The sequence below is a fragment of the Mus musculus genome, chromosome 4, assembly GCF_000001635.26.
Source record: "Mus musculus strain C57BL/6J chromosome 4, GRCm38.p6 C57BL/6J".
Classification (NCBI taxonomy): Eukaryota; Metazoa; Chordata; class Mammalia; order Rodentia; family Muridae; genus Mus; species Mus musculus.
In genome coordinates, this window is record NC_000070.6 from 57,984,021 (window position 1) to 58,011,539 (window position 27,519).

The 27,519-nt window shown below is 42.0% G+C and overlaps 1 protein-coding gene across 2 annotated transcripts; it reads right to left on the reverse strand.

Annotated features, from left to right (window-relative positions):
- Txndc8 (thioredoxin domain containing 8) lies at positions 1-25,115 on the reverse strand. 2 transcript variants are annotated; one of them, NM_026132.3, is made up of 6 exons: positions 24,986-25,106; positions 23,055-23,159; positions 18,380-18,439; positions 16,225-16,290; positions 1,557-1,622; positions 9-210 (listed from the first exon to the last, which is right to left on the reverse strand). In NM_026132.3, the coding sequence occupies exons 1-6, from the start codon at positions 25,007-25,009 to the stop codon at positions 148-150; spliced, it is 384 nt and encodes a 127-aa protein (NP_080408.3). In that variant the 5' UTR covers positions 25,010-25,106; the 3' UTR covers positions 9-147. The 2 variants fall into 2 exon arrangements, with proteins under 2 accessions (XP_006538264.1, NP_080408.3); XM_006538201.1 differs by lacking the exon at positions 1,557-1,622 and having other exon boundaries at positions 1-210; positions 24,986-25,115.
- Between the last annotated feature and the right edge of the window lie 2,404 nt (positions 25,116-27,519).

A 27,519-nucleotide genomic window follows, 5' to 3' on the forward strand; every position in this document is an offset into this window, starting at 1 on the left:
GCAAGGTTGTCAAGCATGGTCCTGTAATGCCGCGTTCTTCCGACAGAGCGTCAGGAGAGACCAATAGAGAACAGCTCGCAGGGCATGCAAGACACAGAGCATTAGCTCCTGCTTTAGGAAATGTCACAGGTATATTTGGGTGGCCGTTTACATTAGCTCTTGAATCTTCTTTTCCAGTTGTTTAGCATCAGCTCCATGACATTCAAAAATCTGTTTCAAATACACAAAGGCACAAAAATATTTTAAACATCAAAGTTTCAAGGAGTTTTGTGTACCCGATTGTAAAATTGTTTCCCACTTCCATAATTTTTTAGGACACTTCAAATATAAGTATACATTAAACAGATTGAATTCACGACTCTTAATTATTTGTAGTGAGATCAGGTGCACTCAGGTGGTATGGCCATAGACAACGCACTACTCTTTCAAGTGGGTGATATGAATATTTTTCTCCAGGTCTCCATAATTCTTCTTAATGTATGACTGAAAACATACAACAGTGCTGGAGAGGAAGAAGTCCAACCCTTGAAATTAGAGCTTATTATATATGCATCAAGGGCTAGTTAAATTACAAATACGATTTTCCAAAACTCAAAATCTTTGTGTGCCTTTTGCCTAGATTCAAGTGCATGTTTTGCACATTTTCTCCAACTCCAACTCAGGGTACACTTTATAGTGGATGGTATATTTTAATTGTGGTATATTTTAGTAGTACATGAAACAATGGACTCTCTATCTTTCTCTTTTTGAGACAGGTTTTAGGTAGTCAAGACTGACTGTAAAGTCCTGATTCCCCTGCCTCCAACCACGAAGTGCTGGGATTACAGGCACATGGCAAGCATGCTCCGTTGAAATGTCTTTTAAACAGCTCCCTTACGTTTGGATTGGGGAATAGCTCAGCTCAAGTGTTTGGTACACAAGCATGCATGATTAAGTTTGATTCCCTAGAACCCAACTAAAAAAGCGAGATGTGATGGACTTTGTGTGATGGCAATCCTTGAGCTGGGAGGTAGGGATGGGTGGATCCCTGGGTCTTGATGGACAGCCAATCGAGATTACTTGGTAATCTCTAAGCCAATGAGATACCTCAAACCATCGAGACGGATGATTCCCGAGGAACCGTGCTGAAGTTGTTCTCTGGCTTCCATGGGTACCCACAAACCCTCACATGGACACATACAAGTAAGAGCATTACACTTAGTAAAACAAGGATGTCAACCTATCCTTTCGAGCCACTACCGTGCCAATCCTAAGTGTATTTATTAGTCATTTGGGTCAAGGGAAGACTGTAAGTAAACTGAGACCAGGATCAGACAAAGACGTGAGCTTCTGGGAAGCAGGTTTTGAAGACAGGAATGTGTTAGGGCTTTGAAGTAGGGGCTGGGAAATTGCAGGACAAAGCTCTGTTCTCAGTGTGCTGTGGAGAAGTGACTGTGCCCACACCTCGGGTGCCTGCTCCCCCATTCAGAAGCATGCCCTCTGTGTCTGCCATTTTGATAACTCCTTGGATATAAACCGGGTGTGGATCACTTCCATCTTGGGCTCATTTCACTCACCATCTTGCTCTTCGGTCCACTTCTGAGGCAGCACAGTACTCTTTTGAGTCTTGAGAATGGAGTGACCTATGTGTGGGTGCAGAATTTCATGACTGGTCTGAGTTACTGGTGGGTATTATTCACCTCCCTATAAATAATTCCCTTGGCTTCTGGCCAGGGGAGGAAAGCAGCAGAAGGAATCTGCCAGTGGGTCTTCTTTTCAGGGCTAGGAGCATCTCAGTTTGCAAAATGTCTGCCTAGCATACACAAAGTTCTAGGTTTGATCCTCAGCTGTGGAGTTGTGCACCTGTAATGCCAGCATTCAGGAAGTAAAGAAGGTAGGAGGATCAGAAGTTCAAGTTAACCATGACCTTCACAGAGAGTGTGAGGTCAGCCTAGGTTACCCTAGACCTTGTTCTTCCTAATGGTCTGGAGGGTGGCTCTGGGGCATGAAGGGAGTTTCACAATCAGGAATGCAAGCTGTGGGAGGTTTTGGATTCTACTTCAGTCTCAGTTTTTCCCATGGGAGCAAGCATTACTATACAAGAACAGTGGCTCCCACTTAACCTTCTTTTGGATTTTATGTCCAAGTCTTCCTAAGTCTTTATCTTTTCTTTTGCTACATGGGAGCCAGATACATTTGGAGGTAAGAGTGAGACCATCTGAGGTAAAGAGCATCCACAAACAAGAGATGGTGTCTACTCTCATAATCACTGCCATGTAATTAATTTTAGGTGATCCTCTGGACTCCCACAGCTCTATTAGAAGATATTTCTCTCATCTCTTTGGAGGCATGCTCAGTGGATCATGTTGTCTCTGCTTATGTCAGTCTACTTCCTACTTCAAAGGTCAGGGAGAACTCAAAAAGAGAGGTTGGGGGGGCCCCTCTAGAAAGAATTCTCTTACCGGGAAAAGCTGTGTCTCATAGTGGGATGGTACAAGTTATGGGGTGCAAGAAATAGGGCACAGCTCTCTCTCGAGATGACTTGCATTATTATGGGGTTATGAGATTCCCACTCTACAGATAGCAAGAATAGCCAGGAGCAATAAGAACCATGTGGCATCTGACATCTTTCTAGAGATACATTGAATTTACCGCAGGGGACTGTCACCCACTGTTATCACATGAGATAGAATTTCAAAAGTAAGTTCAAAGTAAAAAGCTTAGAGTATTATTATGAGAGAATCATATTGTATAATCACACCTCGACACCATGACCACCCTTTCACATCGTTACCCCCATCTATGCTCAAAAGCAACGTCAGTTCTGTGTTCGTCACCATGAATTGTCTTTGCATATTTGTGAACTTTACAAGTAGAATTCGAATGACTCTGATTTATGTCTGACTTCCTTTGCTCAGTACTATACTCATGGTAGGTTGACCAGTAGTCTGTAAGTGTTCCAGTATTCCTTTGGGTGAATGTAACATAACTTGGGCTGTGGGGACTGATGCTGCTGGGAACATTCTTGTCTATGTATTTGTGTGTGTGTGTGGGGGCAACAGGAATTCATTCTTGTTGCATACCTAAAGGATGGCATTATAAGATTAGACTTTAGTAGAAGTCCTTCGTCTCTCTGTCTCTGTCTCCCCAAGGATGACTGTGAATTGCTCTATGCACAACCACACTCAGTCTATAACAGGCCGGGTACGAATGCAGAGCTAGCTTGGCAAGCTTTCTACCAATCGAGCTACATTCAAAACCCTAGAAACCAACTGTTTCTACAAAGGATGACCATTCTAGTTGCTCCACGTCCTGACAACACTTGGTATCATCAGTCTTTGCATGTCATCCATTCTGGTGGCTTTAAGTGACATTACCATCACTTCCCTTAACATGGACGATAGCAAAGATCACATAACTTCCTCTGTGTTCAATTTGTGCCTTTTTATGCATCCCCCCTGCTCCCACGAATTCCAATATCACAAATGTGCTTATGAGATCCTTTCCAAGCTTCTTCAGTGTTTTCTTCCTCACCATAGAATCGTCTAGTGATGTCTCAGTTTTGTCTCCTCCACCTCACCACAGTTCCTCACATAAACTCTGAACTCTAGGGACTCAGAAATAATTCACTCACTTACTTAAGACACACAGATTGAGGACCTCATTTGAAGCACTTGGCTACAAGCATTTCAGATCTTGAAATATTTAAAAATAAATAAGGAGGTAATTTGGGAATGAGACTCAACTCTAGCTTGGAATTTGCTTATGTTTCACATGTATCATCTATACGCAGTCTGACATCTGCTCTTGTTTCCTTTATGGTGCTATGGTAAAACACTCTTACCAAAGACAACTTAGAGGAGGTTTGGGCTCATTTCACCTCACTACTTCCAGGTCACAACATGTCACTGAGGAGTCAGGCAGGAACTCAAGACAAGAACCTGGACCCAGGAACCACGGAGGAATGATGCTTCTTGAGTCAATCTCTGGATCACTCCCTGGTGTAAGCAAGATGCTTAGCTAGCTTTAAACAGCCGAGGACCACTGACTGGGGAATGGTACCACCAGTGGTGGGCTGGTTACTCCCACGTCAATCAATAATCAAAACAGTCCCTCATAGGCATGCCCACACAGACCAACCTGGCTTAGGCAGTTCCTCAATTTGACTCAATTGAGTCAAAGATGACTCTAGCCTGTGTCAAGTTGACAATTAAGGGTAACTAAGGCAGGAGTGTTGTGCAATGCTTTCTAATTGTTTTTCTTAAGAGTAAGTCTGTGTACCTTGAAACATCATTCTTACAGCATCATGCTGGTACAAACCATCAGAGTTTGGAACATTTCAGGATTTGGATGTTTGGGTTAAGGATACTCACATGGTTTTCTTGGAGCACCTGCACTTAATGAGTATCTCCAGCGAGCTAGACCATTGTGAGCATAACAGACAAGCTCCCTTAGGAGCTCATGTGCTAACAAAAATCTCATGCTATTGTTGCAAAACCATGGAAATGACTGCAGATACACACCCATGCTGTGCTATAACTCTGCTTCTCCCCATCTAGTCCCATCCCTCCCGATGATGGCCATTTCATGAAGCCTTCTGAGACATTTTCTTCACCATCCTATAGAGTTCTGAACTTTCCATTATGATGCAATTGACTTCGTCATTAGGCTGACAAACAGCTCAAGGACAAAGACTGTATTTTTCATCATTTTTTTAGTGTCCAGTTTGGTGGAACTTTCACATAAATTAGCTTTTATTAGGGGTCATTTTTTCGTCATTGAAATATGAATCCAAGACTCTGGGTAGTATTAAATTTCAGGAATTAAGTTTGTTCGTTCTCTCTCTCTCTCTAATAATTAGTGATAACTATCAACTTGACAGAATTTAGAATCACTTGGAGATGGGCTTGTGAGCATGCTCGTGAGGATTGTCTTGATTCTACCAGTTGAGCTGGGAAGACCCATTCACAGGAGTTGCTGGGCTCCTGGACTGCAATGAGTGAAGAAAGAGACACAAGCGGCATGCACGCACCCTCTCTTCTCTCGTTCTGGGTGCAGATGGGGTGTGGCCAGCTGCTGTTGCTGCCTCGATCTCCCTGCCATGATGGACCATACCTTGAATTGTAAGCGGAAATGAATCGTTTCTCTCCTGAGTTGATTTTGTCAGTGTCATTTATCATAGCATCAGGGAACAAACTAGACATCCTCCTTCCTGCTTTCTTGCCAGCCTTTCCTTCTCCTTCCTTCCTTCCTTCCTTCCTTCCTTCCTTCCTTCCTTCCTTCCTTCCTTCCTTCCTTCTACTTTTCTTTGTTATGCTGGAGAACTGAACCGAGGGCCTTCACACATGGGCGTCACACATGGGAGGCAGGAGCTCTACCATCAAGCTGCATCCTCAGCACCATCGTCTCTCTTTGTCTAGTCGACCAAAGACAGACATTACATTTGTGCATCCCTGTGTCATGGGTTTTGCATCTGGGAACTTCGTAAGCAGATGAAATAAATGGGGGAAGGCCACTGATCAGAGCTCATGTCACAGGTGGCCTTGCTAATGAGAGCTGTACAGCCGTCCTGGGATATTGCTGGGGACTAGGGGACCGATGAACTGATGCTCCAAAGTGCTTGCCTAGAATCCAGCCTGTTGTCTCATAAACCTTTTAATCACCTAGAGTCTCTATAACAACCAGTGCAATATAAATGCTGTATAAAGAGCTCTTACCCTGTATTGTTTCAAGAATAATAACAAGAAAGGGGAAGTTTGCACATTTTCAGTATATTTCTTTTCAGATATTTCTGATCTGTTGTTGGTTATATGCAAGAATGCAGAATCCACATATATGTTAATTCAGCTACTAATGGCTTGTGAATTCTGACCAATCTTCTTTTTAATCTGATGCCGTGGTGCTATGTTGTGTCTCAAAGGCTTCAATCGGAAGCATCAGGGAATGAGGTTACAGCCCTCTTTTTTTTTTAAATATTTTTATTAGGTATTTTCCTCATTTACATTTCGGTTACAGCCCTCTTAATGCTGCCTTTATTTAAAGTTTTCTGCAACCCCCTCACCCTTCTGCTTTGAGATAGGGTCTCACTATGCATCCCAGGCTAGCCTTGAATTTGCAGTTCTCCTTCCTCTATCAACCAAGTGATAGAATTACAGGTATGCCACCACACCTAGCTAGGTCATTCTTCATGCATTGCTGCAGCACATTAGAAATAACTGCAATAAAAAAAGAGAAGATCCTATTTTTTGAGGCCAATGGGAGGAGGGATGCTTTGCAGGACTAAAGAACTACCCAAGTTCAACATTATTAAAATGTCCAAACTTTCATTATAGACATTTTGAAACACACACAAATAGAATAATAAAACGACTCTTTCCTAATTCTCCTATTACATAGGTCTAACCAGAGGCAGTATTTCTTTTGTATGGAAGACATTCTGATATTTCTCAAAGTCTAGGAAAATGCAAAATGTTTGGAGACAGTGGTCTCTTCCTGACAAGTGAACATCTCAGAGTCAAAATTAGACTAATAATGCATGCATAGGATAATTATAATAAACTGGCCTTAGCCAGTTGATGTACAGCTTACAGTTTTGGTAGGATAATTATAATACAGTTTACAGTTTTGGTTGAGTGAACACAGACGTTGTGTTTGGGCCAGCTGCACGATTCAGATGGAGCTCATCAACTTCCCAGACATTTGTACTTAGAACACTAGCAACCCCCCAAGTACCAGGAACAGCACAGCCATAAACAAAACAGCAGGAACCACCAACCAACACAAGACCGTCTTGGAGGATGACTGTAAAGATGTTTGTCAGACAATGTCCTAATTTATAACGGCATGAATAAAAGGGAGACTATATCCTCACTTTAAAAGATAGTGCAAATAGGATGGAAGAGGTAAGTTCAACGATAGAAGTGTTAAAGGCTGCCTCACCTGAGAGGAGGGGACAGCAGGAATTGCTGTTGATTTTATCCAACTCCTTCCTCTAACCCCATTCCACTTATCTCTCCAGAACCACTTACATCATGAGCACAGATCTGAACCCTGTTGGCTTTCTTATGCCCCTGGCAGACCTTGGCAATGGAAGGAGTTCAATTAAAATCTTTTGAGGAGTTGAGCTAATATATCCAGAAGGCACCTGGCAGAGATGCACTCAAATTCAAGATAAGGGTAAAGAGCGGTAGCTGGCTCACATCCCTACCACTTATCTTTATCAGATGGTACCTTTGAACTTGCTCTAACTGAGAGACAACAACAAAACACTAATTTACTTGTATTTTCCTGAAGCTGCTTCCGTGTCCTACGTTTTGAGCATCAGCAACACAAACGACAGCAAAAGTACCTTTCTTTTTCTGTGGTAGTAACCAGCTTTTTTCAGATAGTGCTCATTTGGAGCTTGGTAGGATTGTCAAATTTGCTGTGGAAATGCACAAGTAGACACTGAGTTATGTAAAGAAGCGGGCATGGCTCTGCTCTGCTGTGATATGATCTGGTGGAGGGTCACCTTTAGCTGGAGCATATGAATTCTTGTTCTGTGCCATCAGCTGATTCTGTTTAGCAGACACATGAAGCAGGGCTGGGTCCTCAATACAGTGTGGCTCACCACTGAAGGGGATGTGGTGTGATATTGTCAGAATCCATCTCAAGCCACATTGAGAATAGGAAATGGACTGTGGCTACCAGAGATGAACTTCTGCCCATCACTGGAAATGAGAAATAGCTCTTTGTTCTTTGTGGTAAACTTAGCTTCCAGGGTTATTCTCCTTAATGGTACATTTCCATCCTCATGTTGCCATTGGGAAAATGTGTTCAGATGCCCAGAGTTGGGTTTCTACAAGCTTTGGCTTATCTCCACTCCCACTCTTACCCACCCAAGTGCATAGTGAGTGTCTTTTAAGCCTAGATGAAGGGATAAGCTTCTTTCTATCCTCTCATTTTTGGGGTGCTCTGATAAAGGGCACAGCCATGCCCCCCCCAATCCTTCACATTCTGGAAAAAGTGAGCCTACTTTCCCTTCCTCAGACAGGTGAAGAGTCACCGCCACTCTGTCCTCAATTTTAGGCCTTGAGAATTATGCAAAGCAGTGGGGCCTTTTGAAAATCTGGACAGGCCTGCCTCTCCTGTGCAGGACTATATCCATTCTCAGGTGGGCCACCTCAATGACTAGACTTCAAGGATCATTGTGCCCAGGGGTCCCAGCCATGAACTTCTGTGAGAGCCACTTAGCACCACAAATACTCATGATGAGGGTCTTATTTGGTTATCTGCGTGACTTCTTGTGAGACAAGAGTGAAGGCCTGGTTACTTGAGCCTTGCATGGCTCTGGAACAATCAGTGTTCCCTAACAAGAGAGGCCATCCACAGAGCTTTCCAGAGTCCACTAATGACTATTTTGTTTCCTGGTTGCTTTTATTCCATATTCTTTAATGCAATAAATCTTAACTCTGAGTACAACTTGTTTCCGAGTCTTCTCATTTCTCACAGATCAACAACCCTTGAACTGCTCCATCAACTCCCAGGACTGTGGATCTCAAAGTATGATGTTGGTGATTGATTGCTTTGGACTGGAGAATGGATGCGGCCACACTTCTCATGTTGAGTTGCTTTGTCTAAACACCCAAACTGGGAGTGTGCCTCTAGGTTTACATAGCAATGGTTGTGTAGCAAGATGTGTGTGTGAGAAACATTCTCACAACTATTGAGCCTGCCTCAGTCCTTGAGCTTAAGACGGTTTCACTAAACAGAAGAATCCTTTGGTACTTGGGTGAAGATCACTGTTGGAAACAAAGTATACACATCCGTGTCCTCTAACAGGAGAGGCCATCAAAAGGTCTTTCTAGAGCACAGTCATGGGTGTTGTTTCCCAGTTGCTTTTATTCTATATTCTTTGGTGCAGTAGATCTTAACTCTGAGTACAACTTGTTCCTGAGGCTTCTCCTTTCTCGTAAATCACCAAGTGAAACACTGTTGCAGCCTGACAATTGAACACTCAGAGGAGATGAACAGGGCTGGGTAGAAAACGTAAAGGGTGGGGAAACCCTCAGTCATCAAGATGAATGGCATTTATAAGTTCACTACGAATGAAAATTAACTATTCAAAATCAATATAAGGGCTGCAGAGATGGCTCGGTGGCTAAGAGCACTCACTGCTCTTCTGAAGGTCCTAAGTTCAATTCCCAGCACCCACACAGCAGCTCACAACTGTCTGATGCCCTCTTCTGCAGTGCAAATGTACAAGCAGACAAAGTGTCCATATGCACAAAATATATAAATAAATGAGTCAAAAAAAGTTAAAAAAAAAAACAGTGCAAACTCCTCAATGATCAAAATGTTGAACATTAAATAAAAGCATGGTTTTCAACACCAGAGGGTGACTCGTATCTGCCTAATCCTGGAGCTGGAGAAGAGAAACACACCAGCTTCTCAGTTGCTAAGACAACCTTGGGATCCTTAGCAGTGGTACTAGGAATTGCTAAACAGAGCTTAAAGCTAACTCATGTTGCTAACTCTCCTTCCATCTTGCTTAGTTTTCAGACTCGTACAATTCTGACCAGAACATCAGATGCTCTTGGGGCTGACCAACATCTAAAGAACCCCCTAGGCAGAACTCCCCTTTGTCTGCTGCTGTGGGTAGCAGGATGGAATTTACTGTGCAAGCAAGTGATGGAGGCTTAGTGTAAGCAGAAGTTGTAGATATTCCAGTGGCCTCTCCTACACTTTATTTCTAAAAGTCTTTTTATTTATAATTTTGTAGGGAGAAAGACACAGCTAGCTATATTGTTAACTATCTCATCAGTAACCCATAACCTTCAAATCAGCTATAGTAATCCTATACTATATCCTGGTCTGCATCAAGCCCAGTGCTTTGTACTTTCTGTACATTTATTGAAAAATTTCAAGACAAAATTTTAAAGATAAATGTGGTAGTGTTCATCTCACAAGGAAGGAAAACGAGGGGGGCTGGGGAGATGGCTCAGCAGTTAAGAGCACTGGCTGCTCTCCCAGAGGCCCCAGGTTAATTCCCAGAGGACAATGGTTCAATTCCCAGCACTCATGTGGCAACTCACAACCATCTTCAACTCCAGTTCCAGGGAACCTAATACTCCTAATGCAGACATACATGCAGGTAAAATGCTAAAGCACATAAAATAACAAAAGAAAATGAACCTTAGGATGGCTTATTACATTCCTAAAGCTCTCAGTAATACTAAACAATAGTTGCCTAATTCCTGGGACAGTGAGACAGTTGCTAGCACTCTCTGGAGAGAAGGCCAAGCATTATTTATTTTCGAAGTAGTCGAACACAAGTATTTGGGAAGGATTCTTAAGACACATACCCTTCCTCATTTCTTCTTGCTTCATCGGATGCATCGGGCATCATTATCTCTTCCTGGCCTTGAGGCCACTGTTTGTGAGCCCTACTCCAGTCCTGTCCTCTTTCTAGCAAATGCTATAGGATGCTTTTTGTCTCTATATCAGATTTATCTTATGGCAGATTCTTGTTGGAAATGGCTTCCATGATGTTAACAGGAGCCCTACAGTTTGCAGAAATCTGGGCCAAAGCTTCCTCCTACTTAATGTGAGAGTCCAGCAAATGGTTTCTTTGGTTAGGAATTAACTATGCATGAATGATTTGTTTATGAGCATATACACGCCCGTTTTCCATTGCTCTTACTAGTGATGCTACTTAATGCTTTGGGAAACTATTTCACTCTAAGGCAAGAGATGGAAGTTGCAATTAAGTTGCTAGTTGGCTCCGGCATAAGCAGTTGGCCTAGACTTGCTAATTCTTTGTTTTGTCTCCTTTCCTACACTCTGTAGACATCTGCCTACCATGAAACCAAAATTATTAGTATAATGGAGCCATTGTTCAATCTTAGAGGCATGGGGTCCCTTAGTATCATCTACATATATGAGTATATGCATATATACATATACATACATACACATACATATACATATATATGTATACATATTCATTTTTTTCTAAAGAGAGTTTATAGCCTTTAGTGGATTTTTAGGATGGTCCATAAATCAAATTTATGATCTATCTATCTATCTATCTATCTATCTATCTATCTATCTATCTATTCAAAATATATGATGGTATATAGTTTAACTTTCTATGCTCTTAGTTTCCTAGGTAACCATGATCTGAAAACATTACATAGAATATTCCTGAAGTAAGTGAAAAGCCTGAAATTACATGCCACTGTGAGAAGCATGATGACATCTCATGCTTAAGAAGTAGATGGATGGTTCCTTCCATCCGCCCATTAGGAACTCAGTCGCCTCATCTTCATACCAACGTGCATATGTTCCAGTAACCCTTGTTTTTACTTAATAATAACCCCAAGCTGTAAGAGTAATGATTGGTGGCCAAAGAGAAGCCGTAAAAGACTTATTTTACATGAAAAGGTAAAAATTCTTTACTTACTAAGGAATGAAAACATTATGTAAATTTCCAAGATCTACAGTAAGAATGAATAGGGCAACCTCTCCATGTTATAATATATATAGGCTCGTTCAGTAGTGTCTGTGGTTTCGAGCATCTGCTGCTGGTCTTGGAATGAATCCTTTTTGGATAAAGGGGGCCTAGTGCATGTACAATAGAGTGCTACAATCATGGTATTCTGGTTACAGAAACTAGGAAAGGTCTTGGGTACTCCACCTACAAGATATCACAGGAGGGAACTTATTTACCAAGGTAAATCTTCTTGGAACCTGATTGATATTCCTTAGAATCTAAGGCTTAGATGCAAACACTACGGAATATAGCAGAAAGGAACAGCAACCCAACATATTGCCCGCAGTTCGCTGTACACGTGTGTGTGTGTGTGTGTGTGTGTGTGTGTGTGTGTGTGTGTGTGTGTGTGTGTATACGTTTGTACAGGTGTATGTAGAGGTGAGAAGTCACCCCTTATGTGCTAGCCACCCTTTTTTTTTGAGGTAGCATCTCTCACATGATATGGAACCCACTGACTAGGCTATCCTTGCTGGCAGCTATCCTTAGGATCCTCCTGCCTCTGTCTCTCCAGCACTGGTATTTCAAACACACTCTGTCACACCTGGCTTTTCATATGTGAATTTTGGGGTTCAAATTTAGGTCTATGTGCTTGTGTGACAAATTTTCTGACTGAGCCATCTCTCCAATCCATGACAGTCATTTCGTATATCGCATCCCTGCCAACCAACTCCACTCCCCCCATGTTCAGTTAATTATTACTATCATTATTATTGTTATTATTACTTATTCACTTTACATCCCTTCCTGGTCACCACCTCCCACAACCCTTTTCCCTATCCTCTCCTCCCCTTCTCCTCTGAGTAGGTGGGGGCCTCTAGGTATCCCCCTACCCTGGCAATCAAGTCTTCTGTGAGACTAGGTGCATCCTCTCCCACTGAGGCCAGACAAGGCAGCCCAGCTAGTAGAACATATCCAACAGGCAGGCAACAGCTTTTGGGATAGCCCCTCCTCCAGTTGTTTGGGACCCACATGAAGGTCAAGCTACACATCTGTTTGTGGGGAGGCCTACGTCCAGCCCATGTATAATTGCCAAACAACTTCTTATAGGAAACTTCTTGCAGCCAGGGAAGGATTACTAAGTACCATGGCCCCAGGGCACGATAGATGGCTTTATGTGTTTTATTTCTTTTTAAAAGGTTTTATTTAATTTATGATGTTTATATGCTAAAAACAACATGAGCAAGAATGAAGGACAAGGAAAAGAGTAGAAGCCTAGGATGACCCAGTGTGGGGATGTCTGTCTGGAAATGCTAGAGACACAGTGGTAAGATGGGGGTCACAGAACCAGAGCAGCAGAAGTAAACCTGAGATTTTTGGTGACTATAAAACAAAAGAAGAACCCTGGCTATCTGGTGCAAGCACACACATTGTGTTCTCAAAGGAGGCAAATCTTCTCTTGTATTTTAGGGTAGTTTGTATGACTTTTTTATACTGAGAACCTTCAAAAGGTACACAGTGCACAGTGGCTGTTTGCCAGATGTCTTACTGGAAACATAAAGACATTTCTCGAAACAATCCTTAGCAGAAACTGTACTCTAGCTTAAAAAATGGATAAATGATATTTAATGTCTTCAATAAGTCATTTTCCAGTTACATGTCCCAGATTCTGGATGTGCTTTTAAGGACATGAATCTAATTTGTCTCTACTTGTAAGCTGCTACAACCACTCTGGAAATCAGTTTGGCGGTTCCTTAGAAAATTGGACATAGTACTACTGGAAGATCCAGCAATACCTCTCCTGGGCATATACCCAGAAGATGCCCCAACTGGTAATAAGGACACATGCTCCACTATGTTCATAACAGCCTTATTTATAATAGCCTGAAACTGGAAACAATCCATATGTCCCTCAACAGAGGAATGGATACAGAAAATATGGCACATTTACAGAATGGAGTACTACCCAGCTAGCTCTTGACTCTAGCTGCATATGTATCAAAAGATGGCCTAGTCCGCCATCACTGGAAAGAGATGCCCATTGGCAGGCAAACTTTATATGCCCCAGTACAGGGGAACGCCAGGGCCAAAAAATGGGAATGGGTGGGTAGGGGAGTGGGGGGCACGTGGGGGACTTTTGGGATAGCATTGGAAATGTAATTGAGGAAAATACATAATAAAAAAAACAATGAATTTATGAAATTCTTAGGCAAATGGATGGATCTGGAGGGCATCATCCTGAGTGAGGTAACCCAATCACAAAAGAACACTCATGATATGCACTCACTGATAAGTGGATTATCCCAGAAACTCAGAATACCCAAGATACAATTTGCAAAAAACATGAAACTCAAGAAGAAGTTAGACCAAAGTGTGGATACTTCGTTCCTTCTTAGAATGGGGAACAAAATACCCATGGAAAGAGTTACAGAGACAAAGTTCAGAGCAGAGCCTGAAGGAACGATCATCCAGAGACTGCCCCACTTGGGAATCCACCCTATAAACAACCACCAAACCCAGTCACTAGGCAGATGCCGACAAGAGCCTGCTGACAGGAGCCTGATACAGCTGTCACCTGTGAGGCTCTGCTAGTGCCTGGCAAATACAGAAGTTGATCCTCACAGTCATCCATTGGACAGAGCACAAGGTCTCCAATGAAGGAGCTGGAGAAATACCCAGTGAGCTGAAGGGGTTTGCAGCCCCATAGGAAGAACATCAATATGAACTAACCAGTACCCTCAGAGCTCCTTGGAACTATACCACCAATCAAAGAAAACACATGGTGGAACTTGTGGCTCTAGCTATATATGTAACAAAGGATGGCCTAGTCAGTCATCAATGGGAGGAGAGGCCCTTGGTCTTGTGAAGGCTCTAGGCCCCAGTATAGAGGAATTCCAGGACCAGGAATGGGAGTGGGTGGGTTGGGGAGTGGGGAGGCGATAGGGAATTTTTGGAGGGGAAACTAGGAAAGGGGATAACATTTGAAATGTAAATAAAGAAAATATCTAAATAATAATAACAATAACAACAACAATAATAATAATGAAGACACTTGGTGCCAATGAAAGACTTCCTGCCTGGTTCACCTCACAGAAAAATTTAAATGAATTAATCTTTTTGCTTGTCCACCCCAATCTCCCTCTTTTGCAGTGACTCTACAGACCACTGTGAGACAGAAACTGAGGGAGAAATGTTCAGAAGGGTTATGGTCTAACTCTAGATGCCAAGGGAAATGTGGGACCCCATGAAATCCTAAAGATCTGCTCAGACCCCATTTTGAGATTTGAGTTAAAAGAAGTAAAAGATTTAGAGTGTTATTTCCATTAGGGTCTCTGCATCTCTTGGCTCTTGCCTTTGATATAGAAAGGTTTTTTTTTTTTTTCCATTTTGTTTTTGTTGATATTCTTGGCTGTTTTTATATGATTACATATACTATAAGATTAGAAATAGATGCATTCACTCATTGAGGTAGAGATTGTTTCAAATTGTTTAGGTTTCAATGGAGATTTTAGTTTTTATGTATGTCTCTCTCTCTCTCTGTCTGTGTGTATTTGCATGGCCACACAGGTGTCTTCAGAGGCCAGAAGACGACTTTGGATGCCTTGGGGATGGGATTGCAGGTAGTTGTGAGCCACAGAACGTGAGTGCTAGGAGCTGACCCAGCTGAGTCATCTCTCCATCCCAACTGCTTAGTTTTTAAACTCCATCATCAGAATGCTATGCTAAAGGTATTCAATGAAAACATCAATTCTTAAGGAAACTTCTGAGGACAAGTCTATGTATATTATAATCAGGCTCATCAGGTGGCCCTGGAATTAGAAGTTAGGGGGTTACAGTAGCTACTGGTAATGTCATCAACTCAGTTAATTTTATTTTCTGATAGTTGCCAATCAGTCAATTTAAATCTGAGTCTTTCAGTGATGTCTTCACATGTCATGTGTCCACTAGAAGTGCATACTGCAATTCTTGTTCTCTAGGCCTCTGTTGGGTGATGGTGAAGCCGTTAAGAGGAGGGGTGTAGTAGGAAGTCTTCAGGTCATTGGAGGGGTATTCTAGAAGATAATTATAGGATCCCTTTCTCTTCTGTCTCAATTTATTAGGGTTTTTTTGGGGGGGGGCTTGTAATTGCTGAAAACACACCTACTTTATGACAATGTAGACTCTATGGGAATCACTGAAGCTTAAGTAGTGGATACATTCAGAGCTTATATATTCATTTATTATGTGCATGAGTGTTTTGTGTGCACATATCCTTGTGTACTTTGTGTATGCTTAGTGCCCAGGAAGGCCAGAAGAGGGTGTCAGACTCCCTAGAACTGGAGTTGCACATGTCTATAAGCCACCATGTGTACTGGGAACTGAGTCACATCCTGTGCAAGAGCAGCTAGTGCTCTAAACCTTTGAGCCCTCCTCCCTACATCTCCAATAAACTCGGAGTTTAAAGGCACAGTATTCTTGGCTGGATTCTGCTTCCTGTGCACGGTGGCTTCATTATCATGAAACTACTATAGTGGATGCTGTCCTGTATTTCTCAAGTTTAAAACTAACAGCATCAAGAGAAGATACTTTGACTTACAGCCAAATTTTGTCATTGGTTCTGGCTTGATAGGTTTGATTAAATGAAAGGGTCCATATTTGATAGTGGTAGAGTTGCTTGGTTAAAACCCAAAGATGGAGCTTTGAGACTAAAGATACGAAATAAGGCTCCTAATAGACAATGGCGTATGGATGCCGGGTAGAAACAACCGAGCCTGATGGTTTCCATGAAAACATACCTTTTGGGTGTACTTGAACATCTGGAATGTGGGTAGCATTGTGATGTCACAATGTTCAGCTAATTCCTGGGAAAGAAAAGAAGTGGTGTGAAGTCAGAGTTTGTGCTAGTTGGTGACTTCTAAGAAGCTGTGTCTTAAAGCCTAGGGGCATCTGATACTTCACAGAATTTCCCTAACATACCTTCAAAGTCTCCAGGGAAACCTTGTGTAAAGAGGACCATTCTGGCACAAATAGGGCACCTCATTTCAGGGCTCTAGGAGAGGGACGGGATGAAGATCAGGTGGAATGGATGCCAAGTGGCTATTTGAGCTAGATGTAACAAATTTGCATGATGGCAGAGAGCCCTGGGAAGTCTAGCCTGGGAATACCATATTGTGAAAAGAGGACAGGAAAGGCATGTCTTAACTGAAGACAGGTATGGCATATCGGAGGCTTACACAGTCTTTTCTAAAGCTGTATTACTCTTTCTCCTTCACTACTAATATTTATTGAAACGTTTGGAGTCCAAAGACAAGAGAATGGGTCAGAATTCTACAATTTTAACTCAAATCAAACTCCTTCCAAGTGGTGTGTTTTTGTTTCCCTTGTTTAGAAGTTGAATAAAATTAGCTGTCTATAGATAACAGATTTGAACAGCTCTCATTGATATTTCTGCTGTTTTATTGGCTTTAGATCTCTTCCCCACAATAAATACAAATACAAAGAAACATGTGTACACATATCAAATTGTATTTTAGTTATAGTTGCCATGGAAACAACTAATCTATTAGTTATTATTAGAGAAGTGTGTCTCTTGCTTCATCTTACTTGAGAGTAACTTGTGTTGGTGCGAATTAGGGAAATCCGAGCTCTCTTACTACAGTGGTCAGAATGTAAAATGATGACATTTCTTTGGAAAAAGGTTTTCGGTTCCCTCTCTAAACTACTAAAGTGCAGTAGCAACAACCATGCACATAGATATAGCCCCAAGAGAAATCAAAACTTCTGCTCAGACAGAATTTTGTGCAGCAAAATTTATACACAGATTATCACAGTAAAACAAATCTTCCCAGGTATGCTAAGTTGTATCAAGTTGATAAAACTATGAACAGTTATAACACAGTAGAGAACTAATTTTTGATTTGCTGCTCATTTTAAAGCTCAGCTTCAACCCAATGATTGGGTAGGTCACTTGTTGCTTTTATTGCCACAGTTTGAGTGCACAATGTCTCTCAGTAGCCTGCACTCCAGCATGGAGCTATTGGGACATATAAGAGGTGAGACCTACCAGGCACCTTCAGTTTGATGGGGCCATGCCTTTAAAGGGGACTGTGGGATGGTGGCCTCTTCTTCCTCTCTTTGTCTTCCTGCTGCTGATGGGATTGCTTTGTCCTGCCATGCGCTCCTATCTAAATGTGTTTGCCTTTTGCCCAAAAGCAACTGAGGTTCCACCAAAGACTCGAATTTCAAAATGGTGAAATAAAACAAACCTTTCTATTTCTCCTTATCTTAGCCATTTTGCTCTGGTGACAGAAAGCTAATTAATATGGAATTAATGTAGTTACCTTTCCTTCTTTTAAATTAACAAAGCCTAGGAAGAGTAATTCGGTAGAGATGTTTTCTATAATAATGTCACATATTTTGGCTTCAGACTATGAGGCTTATTATTTTGGAAGAGGAGAAGTGGGAAGGATGGATCTAGGAACAAGAGGGAAGGATTTCCTGGAATTCTCTATGCTATACAAGCAACCCCCTCACCAAAACAAACAAACAAACAAACAAACAAACAAACAAACACCAAAGTGAGATATGTTAAAATGTAATCATTGAGCTAGGTTTTAGAAAGTGATTAATAGCAAAAACTAAACATAGTTTTCAGCATGGCTTCATTGCAATGTCTGCCTGGACATGAAGGCTATTGGATTGACTGGTGATGTCAGACACAGCAGGAGGGGGTACCATATAGTTGCTAATATTTAAAGACAGATGAGTAAAACAGTTTGCCACACTTATCATGAACACAAAGGTGTGGGATTACACTTGTTTTTTTTTTTTTGTTTTTTTTTTGTTTTTTTTTTTTTTTTTTAGCCAGGTGATATCATCACATTCACCGAGCTCCGCAGTGACGCTGCGTTTGGGGTCTGATGGTCCACGCAGAGGATTTCGGAGCTTTACCTTAGATGAGTCCACATCCACCTGAGCAAACGTGACATTTTGGTATTTTAAAGACATTGCCTTCAAGACAAAAGAATAAAACAATAGAAACATTAACATCAGCGCCACAAAGTGTCATTCTGTAAAGGAAGAAATGTATGACTTGGTTGTCAAAGAGAACTAAGTACCATTCTGAGGGTTCATTATAGCCTAGAGCGTGGAACCCCTCAAGCAAGGATCCTCTTGCAGAGTCTAAGAACAAAAGTGACGATGTGTGTTTCAAGACTCAAGGACAGAATGCAGAGCAACTGGGTTGTGTGCAGTGGGGGCCAGACCCACCCTGTCTTGCGTGGGGGAGATAAAATAGGATGTTCATGACAATGTGAAGGGGTTACCTGTAATGGTTTTCAAAATTTGTCTGGAGTAATGGGGGTGGGCTTAGATCGGTGTTAGAAAACATGGAGTGGGTCATGTCAGGCCAGAAAAAGATGCAGTTCTCCAAACCAGATAATGTACTTGGTAGTTTTTACCTTCTCATTTCTGACAGGGTTTGGGAGGCTGGTGTCAGTAGAAGGATTCCCTGAGGACTATCAGCCTGGGTCTCTCCCACCTACCCACTCACACACTCTCTATAATCTATCATACATTGAAGCTAGATTTTCCAGACTCCCTTGTCATCTGACTTCCAGCTAACCAATGGGTAGCTGTGCAGGAAATGAAAGGTGGTAGAAGACGGGGCTGTCTTCTCCTTCTATTTTATTCTGGAAATGTCTTTGACAGCAAGGTCCTGGCTCAGGGGGTATAGGTAAAAGACAGTGATAACTTAGGTTGGTGCAGATTCATATTCAAATTCGTGGGCATTTTATAGTATCTTGATTTGTTTAAAAATCATGTTGCAAGCATCTCTAGTCAAATGAGACTACTCCTGGAAGGTGATGTACAAGGTATCCAAAGTGGAGGCAATCCCAGAGAGAGCTGTCCTTGAGGAGGGAGAAGCAGGAAGATATAAGGCATAAGAGGCCTTAGGTGAGAAGTCCTGCTGCTGGCAATTCCCCCTTGCAAGTTTGTGTGTGGACTGTGAGTTCTGGAGAGGTTCTTTCTTCTGTAGTCTGTTGTAGGATATTTGATCACGCTGTGAAGCTTGAGATTGTGTTATTTACTGAAAAAGGCTGTTTCTGGCTGAGCCACACCACAACTGGAGACTTTAACCCCTCTGGCTGCATTACAGACATGCCCTCAGCACACACCTTTAATCCCAAACAATAAAGGTAACATTTGTTTGTAGAGGGAAGCAGTGGTGTTTCAAGGTGATGTCTAATTGAGTGGCAGACAAAGTGACAAATCAGAGTAAGAGTTGACAGAATAGGATCTTCCCAGGAAAAGGAAGCTACTTAAGAGAGAGAGAGAGCACTGCCGAGTAGGAGGGAGGAAAGCAGTTTAACTGAGAGGCAGGTTGAAAAGAGACCGAGAAGCCAGAAGGTCAGAGCAGATGGCCAGGGTTAATCTGAGGCCAAGCAGAGCAATTCAGGAGAGGCTGAGGGACAGAAGCCAGATTGAATTAGTTATCATGGAGAGGAGTTTCAAGCCAGGACAGCTAAGTTGAACCAGCCAGCCAGAGCTCAGAAAGAACTAGAGAGGGGTGAGCTTATTCAGCTCAGAGACTGAAAACATTCTAGGCCTAGAAAAAAATTCCACAGGGGCTAGAAGCTTCCAGGACCAGGCCTAGGTTGGCAGATGGAGGCAGTAAACCTCCAAGACAAGTATTTCAGGAGAATAAAAGACACTTTCGCAGTGGTCCCTTGAGATGGTGAGATGGGAGAAAACTACTGTAGAATAAGCACAAAGACCTTTGGGGTTTGGTAATTAACATTTTTCAGATTAGTAAGATGATTCTGAGCAGGTGTGGTGGCACAACTCTAATGCCAGTACTTTGGAGGCTGAGGTGGGAGAATCATGAGCCTGAGGCCCAACTGAGTTCTATAGGGAGTAGCCTGTGCTATTTATATAGCCTGTGCCACAGAGTGTGGTCCCACCCAGAGCCTCCTCACCCTGCCTTCCAGTGACTTGATAAGCATTTAATTTGTGGTGTTAAAATTCTTGTCTAATTTTATTTCTGTTTCTGATTTGCCCTCTGCCTGATACAGTGACTAAAGGAGAAAGAGTCTCCCTCCTAAGCTCATGGGCAACGAGTAATAAAATCACATGAAATACACAAAATTTCTCCCATACAAAAGGCCCAGAGTTACAGGTACAGCAAGGACAAAATTCTTTCAGCCACATCTTCCTCAACCCTCCGTTACTCACAGAAAAACATCCCTTGTTTGACAGGTGTCCCTCTGCTCTATCTTATCTGCATATAAAATGAGTGATGTTTACATAATCCCGTTTAATTCTAGTATAAGATAATTGATCTGTTGAAAGACATGAGCTTTTCTTTTAGCTTTTAACTGTTACAGGCATATTCAACAAATGTTCATTTTATATGATCAAGAGCACAATTGTTAGGTCATAGATTAACTCAATCTTAATCTTTTAGGTCACGGGTTAATTGATCACTTAACATGCTATACTAAGTTATTTATAGGCCTTTATCATCCTATAATATATGCGTAATTTATACACCTTATAAGAAATTACTAAATTATTTTTAGAGTAACTATCATTTTACCACCCTACCATCAAAGATATAACAATACGTTTCTCCACATCATCACTAGTTTAACAAACAACAACAGTAACAACAAAGCAAAAACTAAGCCTTGGGTTTTAAGGCTGGGATATAGCTGTCAGTAGAGTGCTTGCCATTCAGTGATGAAGACCTAAGACTGACACCATGAACCTATGGATTCTCAGAACCGATGAGAAAATAGTGATGTGGTAGTATGCACTGTATTCTCAGTTCTGGGACGGTAGAGACAGGTGGATCTCAGGGGCTCAGTAGCCTCGAGCTAGATTACTCTGCTTAGTGAGTTGCAACCCAATTAGAGACCTTGCCTCAAAAAACCAAACCAAACCAAACCAAACCAAACCAAGCCAGACCAGACCAAACCAAACCAAACCAAACCAAACCAAACCAAACCAAACCAAACCAAAATCACTAACAAAGAGGATAGATGGTATCTGAGGAATGACAGCAGTTGTGCTTGGCTTTAGATTCCACATGCATACACACACACACACACACACACACACACACACACACACACACACTCACACACACACTCACTCACACACATACACACTCTCACACAAACACTTTCTCTCTCACACACACATACTCTCTCTCTCTCACACATACATATATATACAAACATACACTTCGGTGGCATATTGTGTGCCTTTTATTGGCTACTACAGTTCAATCAGCTTTAACTCTGGCATTTGAGTGGAATCACACTTTTGCACCCTAGCCGTGGCTATTTCTGTGGCATAGTGAGGGAAACCTTCTGCCTTAGTTTTGAGTCACAGAATGGTCTGTCTAACACTAAAATGTTCCTTTTGGATAGTTCAAGGATTTGATGTAGGGTAGGGATCCTGAGGAGTCATGTCGAAGGAGGGAGCATAGTCCAGTGGGTAAAGCAATTGCCGTGCAAGTGTAAAGACTGAGGAGGAGATTCTAGAACCCATGTAAAAGCCTGTGGGCATGGTGGCCTGCTTGTGACCCCAGCACGAAGGAAGCAGAGACAGAGGGTCCCTAGAGACATCTGACCAGACAGCTTAGCCTGAAGATGAGCTCCGAGTTCTGCAGGAGACCTCGCTTCAGTCTGTGAGGAGGGCAACTGGGGAAGACATCTGACATCAACCTTCGACTTGCATATATGAACATGCATCCATGAGCCACACATATACAATTGCCAAAGGAGAGATGTGATGTAGCTCATCCATCTGCTGCAAGTTCATTTACGACGGAATGGTGATGACTGTGACTGTTGGTAGAGTTAATTTTGGAAGATTCAAGAGGCCCAGTGAGAAAACCCAAGGTGTTTAAAAACCTCACTGAAAGCTGAGTAGAAGGTTTTTCAGTTGTATCATCCGATCAAACTTCTTTATATTCATACATATATGCATATATATGTATATTGTATAAATTGTGATATTTATACATTTACACACAAGGTGACCACAAATAACCAGGAGGCTTTGTACAAGCAGGAGAAAGAAAACGAAAATTCCCTGAGAGAGATGACTGGAGAGACTTCTCTGGTTAAGAGCACTGATTGCTCTTCCAGAGGACCAGGGTCCAGTTCCTGGCACGTACATGGCAACTCACAGGTGTCTGTGACTCTAGTCCCAGGGAGTTTGATGCTGTCTTGTGGCCTCTATGGGTGCCGGGCCTGCAAGCGGTGCACAAACATATTTCATGGCTAAACAAACATTGTGTCTATCTGGGATCTCTTTCAGTATTTGGAAGTTCTGGGCTCTGACTTTGGAAATATGTAATGATATGAATTCCTATTCCCATATGTAATCCTTCTGCATTCCCTGGTGTTCCTTAGTGAACTCCCCACAGATAAATCATACCAGTTTTCTGCTATCACCTCATGACATTCCAGGATATTAGCTTCAGGTTCACAGGGATGCTAAAAAGCAAATGAACCGAACAACAACAGAAGTAGGAAAACCTAAGAATGCTGGGAAAACTTTTGGGGACCTAAATTCCTTTGGCAGCTATGAGATAGACACTGGAAATCCTTACCTGGAAAACAGGAGCAATTGTTTTGCAGGGGCCACACCACTTTGCTGAAAACTCTACCACCACAAGCTTGTTTCCAGCATCGCTGAACAATTCTTTCAGTTCACTCTGAAACCAGAACACAGGGGGAAGTGTGAACGGTCATGGAATCTCACAAAGTCTTGCAAGAAACAAAAGGGAAATCTTGCTTGCAAAGGGTACAAGAACAGAGGAATCTTAGCTTACTGCCTTCCAGCCCTTCTAACCTTTTCTAAGTGAGTCTGAGGTTAGACATAGTTTTCCCTGAGTACACATGAATGAGGTGGTACATCCCCAAACAAGTTAGAAGTCTGCTTATTAAGTGAGGTAGTGGCGGCTGCCTTTAGGTAAAAGCAGGTCAGCCAGGGAGAAATGGAAGTATTAAGGAGAAGCAGAAACACTGCTCAAGCTAGACAGGTGAAAATGTACCAGTGATGGAATTTCTTACTTTGTGGAGTGATCATCTGTAAAGTGTTAATCAATACCATCCATCCATCCATCCATCTATTTATTTATTTATTGCTAAACATCCAAAGTAAAATTTCCAATAATTGTTGATGTCACCTAATTAACGTCTTCCATCCCGGGATCTCAGATCACTGTATGTATGTTATGACTGTCTTATATTATCTACTTGGGGTCTGATTTTTCCCTATTGAGACTATTCTAGTTTATCCCTATTTCTTCCCCAGCTCCTCATTTGCAGATGGGAAGCCGATGTGGAATGCTTGTTGGGTGAGAGAATGACAGCTATAGGGAGTGTTCTTTATAATTTATCTTCCCACCAGTCCCTGGAATTGAGGTTAGTTCCTCCAATCTGATGTTCTGAGGTGCAATCTTTATGCTCACTCTATTCAGTACATATCCCCATCCTGTTGATTTCATAGCTAAGGATGATGGTGTGGAGTGTTAGGCAGCTTGTTATTAAATTTAGAGCATATTCCTCCAACCGTTACTGATTTCTTTCAGCGATGAGCTGCACTCTTTTCACTGTGGTTAAAGGCATAACCTGTGTGCCCACGGACTAGGCACTAATCAGGTTAGTTCATAATTGGGTTAAGTTGAGCAGGGCCTGTCCACACTAAGGGTGGAGTTAATTTCATACAGATGGCATGCTTGCCCTTCAGTAAGGGAACTTGATAAGTTCCCATTTGATTTAGTTCTGGTCAGGTGATGATTCAAAGATGATGTACCCACTTCCCGGGCTTGTATTTCTATAGAATAGAAGACTGAATTTTCACACAGCCAAGACAAGTCTCTATTTCTCAGTTATGTCTCTATTTTCTGTGATATTAGAGATTAAATCCAGGGCATAGTACAAGCTATACAAGGTCTATCTTTAGCCTTCTTGTTACTTTTTATTTTGAGATAGCGTTTCATTGCTTACCTTGGCTGGACCTTGTCTTGTATTCACTAAATAGCCTAGGCTAACCTTTAACTTGTAATTCTGCCACTATCTCTTGAGTAGCTGGAAGTACCAGCCTGTACCACCAAGCCTGGCTTCTCATGTGTTTTTGAGCTTCATGTCCACCGTGAGATACAAGTCAGCCAGAGTTATGTGGTCTCTTCTTTTACTGAGATCCTATGGCAAAAGACATAAAGCCAACAAAAGACTTGAAAGGTCTCTCTTGTCATAGAGCAATGAAGGAGGACTGGGTGGAGGACATAATGAATGTTTATCAAGTCTCATTGAATACTGCTTTTGAAGTGTATTTTTTTTTTTTTTTGTCTTTTTGAGACAGGGTTTCTCTGTATAGTCTTGGCTGTCCTGGAACTCACTTTGTAGACCAGGGTGGCCTCGAACTCAGAAATCCACCTGCCTCTGCCTCCTGAGTGCTGGGATTAAAGGCGTGCACCACCACGCCCGGCCCTTGAAGTGTCTTTTGAAATATTCCATGAAGCCAACAAATACTTGCCATGTTCTTAATCCTCTTCACCATGATTAACATCTGGGACTTGCTGCTGACCCTCTCCTGTTGGTTCAGGTGGAGGATCACCGTAGCTGTCCCATTCATCATGGCATTCTGGATGGAATAGAAAGATAACTTTTCTATGACATCATTGGATGGGTCATCTCAGAACCTAGAACTTTGGGACTCTGAACCTAGTTTCACCTTTTATGCTGTGACCAGGTGACTAGTTGGCCAGTCCAGACCCTGAAAACGGGGGTCGGGGGGTTGATGCAGAAGCCAATCGGCTCTCTTATCTTGCTCTTAGTCCTTTGCCATCAATTTCTACACATTTCTTTATTCTCTGACCGCCCCCACCTCATCAGAAACCATGCACATTAAGTGGCTCAAAGCTAATTTGATCTAGGAATTTAAAGAAAATGTGCAGTAGAAAAAGAAGTATTAACACCTTAATCCTCTAATTAAGGATTTCTGTAAATGCGTATCATGACTCGCAGATTCCACAAATTTTGCCTTTTTGTTCTGACTACTTGGAAACTCCCTTTCACACAAACTCTCCTGTTAGGGGCAGGGGAGATGTTAGGCTTTATAGGCCAAGTATGGTTTTCCTAGCACTATCTTTGTGTTTACAGCTCTTAAAATCTGTAAAAAAAAAAAAAAAAAAAAAGTCTCAGGGGCTGGCGAGATGGCTCAGCAGGTAAGAGCACTGACTGCTTTTCCAAAGGTCCTGAGTTCAAATCCCAGCAACCACATGGTGGCTCACAACCACCCATTATGAGATCTGACACCCTCTTCTGGTGCATCTGAAGTCAACTACAGTGTACTTATTTATAATAATAAATAAATCTTTGGGCCAGAGCAAGCAGAGGTCCTAAACATTCAATTCCCAACAACCCCATGAAGGCTCACAACCATGTGTACAGCTACAGTGTACTCACATACATAAAGTAAATAAATAAATCTTTAAAAAATTCTTTAAAAAGTCTTTATTAGCAATCACACACACACACACACACCCCCACACACACACACAAACACACACACAGCCAGCCAGCAAAAATTTAAGGTTGAAACAAAACAATCTGGCTATGACTTCTACTCCTCAGAGCAACAAGGATGAGAAAAATATGAGAGATACAATAAAGGAAAATGAGGAAAATCCTTTGTTTGGATTCTTCCCCCACCCCAGTCCTGTGTTGATGGAGCGACAAGTGCCTGGGTCTGGAGGGGATGCACACCCATGGCTAACTGGACCTTGGTCTGCTTTTGCTGGCAAGACTGAACCAAAAGTGATCAAACAACAGGATGCTACTTTTGTCTTGTGTACACACTGCTATTTTCTTCTACAACAATAAGAGACAACATTTCCTATGTCTTTGTCCAATAACTCCTCCCTCATTTTTTGCCTCCTGAAGTGCTTTGCTTATGTTGGTCATCTAGACCCTGCTGGCATTAGAATCCAGTAACCCTCTGCTTGATCCTTCCATCATCCTGATTGTGAAATCAGGGTTTGGCAAACTGCAGCCAAAAAACTCCCAAACTAAACCAAACCAACAACAAAATCCCAACTTCACAATTACAGATCAAAGGTCTTATCCTCATGGATTCTCCCTTCATTTCTCTCGGGTTTTTATTCAAGAAGGGAAGATAGATGTGACACAGACTGAGCAAGGGGACATTGGGGCTCTATCTACAGTTGTCACTAGCATCTCTGAGTGATGGCAACCATAAATGACTCCTTGGGGAGGGGGGACACAAACTCATGCCCACCTTCAGCAACTACTGGTCCAACGGGAGGGCTGGCTTCTAGGCATCGCTTGCACATGGTTTACCTTGCAAGTTCCAGGATAAATTCATTCTAAGGTGATATGATTGAAGTACAGCAAGTTCTGAGGTTTTATGCTGCTAGAATTGATTTAAAATTTAAGCCTGGGCCACTTGTCACATAGAGAGACAAAGCTGACTTTCAGACATAGCTAATTAAAGACAAGCATCTGCCTCATGCCTCGGATTCTGGATGGTCATGAGGCTGGGCCATACTTCTGTCCTCCAGTGCTAAGACTTGCAGACTTTCACAGCATTTGCTGCCAAATGGCTCACCCAGCCCCAGGGCAAGGAGGGTCAGAAAAAACGCATACAGAAGCTTGTTTATTCTCAGAATTTAGGCAGCATTAGTGGCCAGAAAATAGTTAGGTTTACAAAAACTAGTACTGTGGTTTTTTTTGTTTTTTTTTTTTTTAAAGAAAATGTTTGCTACATAAGTAGTTCATAAATAGGGAAAATGTCTAGTCTCAGAAAAGTGGACCCAGCCAAGAACTTTCTAGAATAAGAGAAGTCTGGGCATTGCCTATGGACCTAACCTGACTGACTGCATTGTTCCCCAACATGTGCTCACATGCATTTTCCTAGACTCTTTCATTGGAATCATGCAAGTCAGAGAGAGACTTGGGAGAGATCCTTATGAGAAGTCAGAGCTGTTGTTGTTCTGTTTTGTTTTAAAAATTTGTTTGCTTTTTGAAAAAAAAATTAAACAGAGACAC

Bases quoted from the DNA above. Each gene is read 5' to 3' on its own strand.
- Txndc8 (XM_006538201.1), bottom strand. From the start codon at position 25,087: ATGATGAATGGGACAGCTACGGTGATCCTCCACCTGAACCAACAGGAG. The intron at 23,160-24,985 runs GCAAGTATTTGT...TTCTGGTTTCAG, and splicing joins TGAAGAGGATTAAGAACATG to AGTGAACTGAAAGAATTGTT. The intron at 211-16,224 runs GTATGTTTTCAT...TATTTGAAACAG, and splicing joins TGTTCAAGTACACCCAAAAG to ATTTTTGAATGTCATGGAGC.